We start from the raw sequence: 9,208 nt of genomic DNA, 5'->3' as shown, positions 1-9,208 counted from the left end.
CGGCGGTGCTGCTGGCTCTGCTTGGTATCAATCTGGCCGGAGTCAAGTGGATCATTAGACTTCAGCTGCTGCTGCTAGCTGTGTTGGCTGTCTCCACGCTAGACTTTGTCATTGGCACCTTCACGCACCTTGACCCAGGTAGCGCTTGGCTAGGAAATGGAAAAGGGAGAGGGTACCTGGGATTGTGGGAAGGGTTAAATCAGTACTGATGCTTTGTGGCAGTTTTCGGTGTGTTCTGATATTCTCTTTACTGTATGTATTTTAAAGTAAAAATAAAAAAAAAGAAAGCTTTTTTAAGAATTATATTTAGCTAGATTACATGTATTCAGTGTAGACATGTAGAGTAGCAGCCGCTCATACGGCTCCATCATAACACAGTAATGCCCATAGCTAATGGTGTTTGCAGTATGTGTGTGTGAGAGCTGGGTGGACAGCTGGAGGTCAGGGGTCGAGGTGGAGCTGGAAGAGATGGGGTTTCAGCCTGTGTTCGCAAAAGCGAAAGTTACCAATCGACCACGATGGTGTCACAGTCCCCGTCCTGTTGTTTTTGTTGAACTGTCATTCATCATCCAGTCTCCAGATGTTTGCCTCTCATTCGCTCATTATCTAGTTCTAGATGAATAACCAAACAGACAGATCCTTGACAGGTACAAAAAGCATATCTTTCTCTTGAGCTCTCAGTTAATGTTAGAAAAGTGCTTTGTTTTGATGGGGGTAGGCATCAGACAAAATGAAACTATGTCACATCAGGAACTCAGGAGTAATTTGTGAAAAGAAATAGTGGATGTACTTCACATTCTAGATAATAGTCTGACAATAAAACTCACCTTGGTTCTTTTGTTACAAGCTTCCATGGTATTGTTAGCAGTCAATAAAAACGTGATCAAACATATGCAGGTGGGAGAGGGTCTGAAAGTTTAGCTGCTTCCAAAAGGTGGCATTTCCTGTGAATATCTGTTACCCGCTTTGACCAGTAGGTGTCGCTGCAGTATCACTTTTCATCCTACTGAGAATAGATTTGTACAGTTCACTTCTACATGAGCCTGATATACTGTATGTGTAGCAGACGATTTTAGTTTTTTTTTCCCTGTTTGCGGTGAGGAAATGTTGCCTTTTATTCTCTTGCTGGCCTTCAGGAAGTCCCTCCCCACATTTCCTGTTCTCCCTGATTATCAGCGTCCTGTCCAGTAGAAACAAAATAGTGTTTCCAGAAGTCAAGCCAATCTTTTTGTGACAAGCGAACACTCACTGTACATTACATAAAAAAAACATAACATGTTGTGCACATACAAAAGAAACATACATATACCTTCATGTATAGCCTTGCTTTTGCCAAGTAAACTACAAGGATATGAGGCAGTCTGCTCAGTGCTGGGTAAGATTTAGTTTTACTACTCCAGGCTACCCCCGTGACACTAAAACCAGGCCCCCACCCCTCCCAACCTCCAGTCTTCTTTACAGTACAGTTTGGCAGAGAACCAGTGGGTCCCCTAGTTTGCTGAAACAGCCCAGATTAGCCCGCAGTTGATGAACACAGAGGAACATCCCAAAGGAAAAAGAGCCATCACTGATATCATGTGGTCATAGTTTGATAACATGTCATCATTACCACAGGCATGTCTGATTCATTGTCAAAGCCTAAATGATATTGTCAGTTGTCAGTATACACATACTGACCTTGTAATACAAAACTAGACATTAGCTTGTCAGTATTTTGTACCTCCTTTGTGATCTAAAAAGGGTCAGTGTAGAGGTGAATGATGAGTTTATTTTATAGATCAACTGTTTTCAAGTAATTTTCTGAGAGTTTTCTGTAAAGAACCATGGAGTTTGGTATTCATAGAAACACAAAGTTCCGAAGCTGATTATCTTGCATTAGTCCAGTTGTGTTGAGTTTATTACTGGCTTCCAGATGAATATTTATGAAATTTAAACCCCATTTATTATTTGCTATTAATGCATTTACTATTTTAAATGTTTATCTTAACTTATGCTGAACTGTGTGGTTGTTTTTAGATGAATTGCACACTTTCTATGTGTAATTCACCTTCTGTCCTTTGAATAAAAGCCTCAGGTTTGTGATGGCTTGGCATTTAGAAATAACTAGAAGTGTACTAATGCATCACTCTGTATTTTTACCTATAATTAGTCCCAAATTATATGGTTCTTTCCCGGAAATTCTCAGGAAATGATTCAGTTTTGCACTTTTCCCTGGCCACAAGGATCTATTAAGTGATCTAATATAACGAGCTCTTCCAGCAGAACTGTGACAGATGGAGCTGGGAAAAGCTGCATGGCTGCAACATGTACAGTAAGACGGCTCAAAATGCTGCTTTATCTTTTCTGATGGCAGAAGATTTGTTTTCTTACCTGTCGTCTTTGAGTGTAGTAAATGATTGAGTTTGGTCACTAACACTGCAACCAAACATTTTGACTGCAATCCCTGCGGATAGCGGTGCTTATATGAAATACAGTCTGACACGCCTCACTTTGTCCCTGTAGTTGAAGCCTATTCCCATCACAACAGGAAGCCACAATGTGCTCCTTGAGTTTAGGGTGTTAACCAAACTCGCCCAACATTTCTGGAAAATGACAAGAGAGAAGGTTAAATCCTAATGTCAGCATCCCAACATGCTCAGAGTGACAATGGTTGATTTTTAGCATTTATAATATTTCTCCATGTTAACATGCTAACATTAACTAATTAGCATCAGCCACAAAGTCCAGCTAAGGCTCATGGGAATGTCAGTTGGGCAGGTTATAAACTGGTCTTTGGTCATTAAACCAATTGAAAATTTGACCTGATAATAGCACATGACAAAAGGAGGTTTAAGGGGTTTGCCAGAATTATTACAGTTCATCCTGTGGGTCATCCAGTTTGTTCTTGGTTTTGCAGGTCTTTGTGCAAATGATAATAAACCTGCCATCTAAAGTCTGTGTACGCTGTACAACCCAGAATCAAAAAAAGTTGGGACGGTATGTAAAAGCAAAATTAATACTGAAAATTGTGATGTGTAAATCATCTGTGTCCTGCATTACATTGAAAACAACACAGCAGCACGTTATCTGAAGTGACACCTAATCAGTTTTATTGTTTGTTCAAAATAAACACTTCAATTCTGATGCTGCGACACATTCCAAAGAAAGTTGGGATGTTACATTTCAGGGCCAGTAGTGAGGTAAAACAATGAAATGATGATTCCATTTGAAACAGGCGATGTCAACAGGTGATTGCAATCATGACTTGGTACAAAAGTGGCATCCAGGAAAGGCCGAGCCCTTTAGGAGCAAAGATGGGCCAACAAGACAATGTGAAACCTGGACTGCTGTGCATCTTAAGACTTGTTTGCCAACTTACACTCGACACAGTTAATCACTTGGTGTCCTCAGGCCCTAAACATACTTTAAGTGTTGTAAAAAGGAACGGCAACATTGCACTGTGGTAAATGTTTTACTGTCCCAACATTTTTGGAATGTGTTGCAGGCATCAGAATTAAAGTGAGTGTTTATTTTGAACACTCAGGACATTATTTGATGTCATGAGGTATCGCATCAAATAATGTGCTGCTGTGTTGTTTTCAATGTAATACAGGACACAGGTGATTTACAAATCACTGTTTGCAGTTTTAATTTGGATTGTACATACTGTCTGTTTTGGGGTTGTACTTGCAGACAACAGCAAACCTTTGCTTTGGGCCTCCCAGAAAAGTTAAGCAGGCCAAGTCTCATACAGGAGCTTGATATGAGGGATCTAAGTTTCCACAGGAGAAGAAAAAAATTCAGCTTCTCTGGAAAAAACATATTTGTTTGTAGTTTTAGTTCACACTTCTTCAGATAGAGTGCTGAAACAGTCAGGATATCTAAACATTTATTTTGTGTTCTGTAAATACAGTATGTGAACGCCCTCAGCTGAATACTCGGAGAGTTAGGCATGGGTGGATGTTGGAGTATGATGTTATAATGTGGGTGGGGAGTCCATGGTGCATACTGTACATGGACACTGACTGCCCTGGATATGCTACATTCTGATTGTTTGGACAGAGGGCGGCCTCACCGGGTCACAAAGCGGACCAGAGTTTGGCCTCCTACTTCCATTTGATATTGGTTTTACAGCCCCCTTAAATTTCTCTCCTGGATGGTGTGTGCATTTGGAATAAGTGTGTCCAGCCTCTTTGGTTGTTGCTTTTATCTAAGACAAAAGAAAAATTGAGCATGCTCGCCCTCATTCTTTCTCTCAAACTTGGAAGCTGCTCAGCTTCTGAAAAGGGTGGTGACTTCCTTTTGGACAAATACGCCATTAATCTGGGAGAACGCATTCTTTCCCATCACAAGATAACCAAGGGGGAAATGTCTCGTGTTGTAACATAGGCAAGCCCTTCAGATTGTGTGCTTTAAATGCCCCCCACCTATGCACAATAATCTTCCCTCACAGTGATTTAGACTCAACTGACCTGTCCTGTTTTTAGATCACTTATTCTTAAAGCGCATCATAAGCTGTTGTTGTCAACGAATTGATTTCTTTTGCTAGGACCATTAGTATGCATTGTACAATTTGTTTTCTCTTTTGGGGGTTTATATCGCCGAGTGTGTAGATGCAAATTGGATCATTTGTTTTAGTTCTGGGGCATATAAGTATTTAAAATTGGAATATTGTTTCAGCCACTAGCATCCTTTAGGGGTCTACTGAAAATTTGTGGCAGTGACATGAGATGTTACAATCTAAAGCCCCTTTTACACTGCCCAGTCAGCGTGGGAGTTTTTCACCAGTCTCAGATTTGATCCTCCAAAATCAACAGAAACAAAGTGAATCACAGAATTTAAACTTTATTTTGTGATTGTTTCCTGTTGGCTAAGTAATAAAGCATGGGTTTTCAACCAGCAGTTCGTGGTGCACTGGTGGTCCATTGCAGGTGATCCCTGACCATGTATTCAATAGTGTAGTTGCAGTGTAGGAATCTTTTTTTTTTTTTTTTATGCAAACCCCTGTTCTAAAGCATGAATAAACACAGCCACACCTCTGAACAACCTGTGGGAAGGAGTTTATGCACACTTCTGTTCTGCTGTGCACCTTGTGTGTGTGTGTAGCAATACCCTCAGACAGACTCATGCACGTAGTAGCTCCTGTAATTCCAGATTTCAGTTTATAAATATACAGTATCAGGCAAAATCAGATAAAGGCCCATTTGTTTGATTTTCAAAATGAAAATTAAAGCACATGGACATCATACAGCCACACAGTTCAGCACTGATGTGCTTTGTTACCTCTTCTTTCAGAACATGGTTTTGTTGGTTATTCAGCCGAGCTGCTCGGCCGCAACACAATGCCAGATTACAGCCCAGGAGAAACATTCTTCACAGTCTTTGGCGTCTTCTTCCCTACTGCTACAGGTGAGTAGATCCCCATCATCTCCTTTAATTGTATGGAATCCTTCCCTGTATGGAATACACATAAGCAGTGTAAAAAAACATTTAGTGTTTTATAGCATGCTGTGTACATGTTTAGTAGTTAATGTCTGCTTGTGTATGTGTGTAGGGGTAATGGCAGGCTTCAACATGGGCTCCGATCTGCAGCGGCCTGAACACAACATCCCTGTGGGAACGTTGGCGGCTGTCTTCACCTCGTACGACAACACCCCAAATGCATATACATGACTGTACTGTAAAATACAAAAACACCACAGTGAAACACAATCAACAACATAAGACTCCAACCACAATAAAGGTGTACAGTTCAGGATATGTAATCACCAACCACAATAAAGGTGTACAGTTCAGGTATATGTAATAATGTAACAATAAGAAATGACAACTACAACGTCTGACTTGTCTGATCTTACAATAAACTTAAACATTTCTTTAATCTCTTTACTACAAGGGAGATTTCAAATATAACGCCCTGGAGTTTCCTCTTCTCTCATTCATCCAGAAGGGTACTTTCCAAATGTTTTGATTTGACTTTTGTGGTGCTCTCAGTTTACTTTGTGGCATCTTTCAAAAGCGAAACTTTTTCTTTGTATGGAGGAAACAAGCAAGTCCACAGTCCTATAATTGCCTTATCATACTTGTGGAGTTGTCATGACTTTTTTTTTTCTATTAATAGTGAGGAAGGAGCAGTTGTTAATAATTCTGCGTGGTGTACTGTTGCTGACCCATAGGTGGTTCCTGTATCTGGTCTTTGTCTTCCTTCTGGGGGCCATCTGCACCAGAGAATCTCTGCTCTATGACTTCATGATAGCAGAAAAGGTAACTCCCCTTTCTGTTTCCATCGCACCCTGTGAGACAGGCCCTCCAGCAGATGAGCTGCAGTGAGGGGATTTCCCCGTGATAGCACACTTTGTTGATGCGGTGTGGTTAGACCAGGTTCAGGCTTTTTAAATGTTTGAGATGGAGAGCCATTAGGATGCTTTTTTTTTTAGACTGCTGGAAATACCCATAATTTACATTATCCTCAGGTTCAAGTAGATGGAAATACTTGTTGTTTTACTCCTTATGCACAAAGACCATTATTAGCTAAATGTTTTATGATTTTCTTGAACTTTTCTCCTAAAATATACTTTTTATAGCTACTGTATGCAAAAATCTATCTTTTAGTTCTTACCTAGGTAGTGCTGTATTTAATTGAGTGTAGTACACACTTAATAAAATGACTGGTAACTAATTTTAAAAAAGCACAAACACTTTAAATCAACCACGCAAACAAATTGCAGCATTAAGTTGCAATAACATGAGGAAGTATTAGTGATGGTGTATGCAATAGATGGTCTGTCCTCAGTCAGTTTAATGTATTCAGATTTGTCATTGATAAAGTGGCCAGATTAAGGGCTCGGATGTGTCAGGAAGTGCATGTACCGATTATAGAGAGCTTATAAACTGTATCAATATTTGTAAAATGGGATAGTAAAGCTTCAAATTCTCTAGTCTCCATTTGCCACTTTAGTTCAATTTCTATGAAGATGACTAGCAGATGTGGCTTCTTGACTATAACTTACACGTTCTAATGTCTACTAAAAATAAAAATGAAATTGCTAATTGGTAACAAATACTTTTAATTTTAATATTTTAATTTTTTTCTACTTTTGTATTTTTTATAGTTTGATGGTGGTCTGCTGAAGACTTGACAGTTATACAGATAATGCTGCAATAGTCTAACACACTGTATGTTCCATGTCTGTTGAATGGAGGCTTGACATTTGTACTCGGCCACATTGAGCCTGGATTTGGCTCCTTTTCAAAAACTCCTGTTAAGAAGACTGTGCATGGCAGGTTTAGTTTGTGCAGAGATATGCTAAGGTTAGATCCATGCACATGCAACAACACCTAAACTGTGCTGTAAAAATTAGGCTTATTGGGCTCACCAGATCAGGCTGATGCAGCCAAGTTATCTGCCCATTGTCAGTTTGTGTTTCAGTTCATTCAAATTAAGTTACTGAGCAGCTGTCACCATATGATTCACTATAATTGTTATATACTCATTATAACCCTACCTTTTAACCAATCACTGAATCTTTTCACATTCCTTGACTGCTCCGTCAGTGGCTGGGTCTCATTGTTTTCATAAGGGACTGACTGCAGCGGAACTGCAATGGGTGTAGCTGTTGTGAGCTCTGAACCCCACCCCATCCTCTTCCACCCTCTGTTTGTTTTCCTTCTGCCTCCAGGTCTCCTTGGTGGGTTTCCTATTTCTGCTGGGCCTCTACATCTCCTCCCTGGCTTCCTGCATGGGAGGCCTGTATGGAGCACCCAGGATCCTCCAGTGCATCGCCCAAGAGAGGGTCATCCCTGCTCTGGCCTTCCTGGGAAGAGGGGTGGGTGGATGGATAGATGGGGCCTGTGGGGGCATGTCTGGAATGACATGGACAGCATGCTGAAAAAGATTAGCTTGGGTCACTGTGATTTAAATGCAGATTGTTTAGTGGGGTTGTGTGTTTACTTATATGCATGTTAACTCAGTATCAGTTGTCACATAAGCAGAACCAGGTGAACGCACTGAGAGGTGCCACTGAATTCATTACTTTTAGACATTTAACTGCTGTAAACACTATTTCTCCCATGTCCCCAGTGCCAGATGCTTTATTTAATGTCTTTGCGTGCAGTTAGCGTAGATAGTGAGACTAGTCAAGCTTAGCTTAGTTAATTGTATCCACAAAAGTCTGCCCCACTCAGAAGCAGGTAAACAGATGATTTTCAAGTTTATTGCTATTTGCACAAAGTATGAACATCATAGAATTTGTATGCAGGCCGTCATTCAGGACAATTTTGCATTTATCCAATTCAGAAAAAAACATGATCTGCATTTTTAAGTAATTATATAATGCCTTTTTTTAGGTAAATCATATTAGCATGTGTTGTGCATAGTTTATAATAGTAATACGATTGGTGGGGTGGTGTGGTGGGGTGCCGCAGCAGGAAACAGTGACAAGTGCCTAATTATAGAGTGTGGACTCCACTCCATATCAGTGAGTAGGCAGACACAAATCACATTGGCGTCCTGACCTCGTTCACCCCAGTGTTCCTCATGGATGGCAGCAGTCACTGACCTCTCTCAGCAGGCTGGAATGAGGCCCTAGACATCTTGGCCCAAATCAAAGCTTCAGAACAAATGCAGGAAGGGCGACGGGCAGGGCTCTGCTCGGCTGTGTGCTCTGGAGGCACGCCAGGCACACAGCAGTGCTCCTTAAACTGTGTGACACAAAACCTGGGACGTCAAAACAAGCTTACCAAACCATGTGAAAACAATTTTTCCATTTTGAGAAAGGGATTATTTTTGAGACATTGTTTTGGTCCTCACTGATCTATAATTTCAAAAGGTTATCTGCTTACAAATTGAAGTGTGCTATTTTTTATAGATTTTGAGGTGATGAAATGAAATATGACCTTTCAAAGAGCTGATTGGCTATAGCCTTTAACATATTTATGTATTTACATTTTATGTGCAAAAAATGTTTGCCTTCAAGAGAAAATATGAACTGATGTACAGTATTGTTCAAAATAATAGCAGTACAATGTGACTAACCAGAATAATCCAGGTTTTTAGTATATTTTTTATTGCTACATGGCAAACAAGTTACCAGTAGGTGCAGTAGATTCTCAGAAAGCAAACAAGACCCAGCATTCATGATATGCACACTCTTAAGGCTGTGCAATTGGGCAATTAGTTGAAAGGGGTGTGTTCAAAAAAATAGCAGTGTCTGCCGTTGACTGTACAAAC

The 9,208-nt window shown here is 40.3% G+C and overlaps 1 protein-coding gene across 1 annotated transcript in view; it reads left to right on the top strand.

The window, feature by feature from the left end:
- slc12a8 (solute carrier family 12 member 8) overlaps positions 1-9,208 on the top strand; it is a 17,675-nt gene that overhangs the window by 4,023 nt on the left and 4,444 nt on the right. The window contains 5 exon segments of the mRNA XM_020607637.1: positions 1-138; positions 5,275-5,388; positions 5,534-5,621; positions 6,156-6,243; positions 7,659-7,805. The exon segment at positions 1-138 is cut by the window's left edge and continues 21 nt beyond it. Of these exon segments, the coding sequence (XP_020463293.1) occupies positions 1-138; positions 5,275-5,388; positions 5,534-5,621; positions 6,156-6,243; positions 7,659-7,805 (575 nt within the window).

This window comes from Monopterus albus, unplaced genomic scaffold (assembly GCF_001952655.1).
Source record: "Monopterus albus unplaced genomic scaffold, M_albus_1.0 scaffold88.1, whole genome shotgun sequence".
In the NCBI taxonomy this organism is placed as follows: domain Eukaryota; kingdom Metazoa; phylum Chordata; class Actinopteri; order Synbranchiformes; family Synbranchidae; genus Monopterus; species Monopterus albus.
This window is presented reverse-complemented; position numbering and strand designations above follow the sequence as displayed.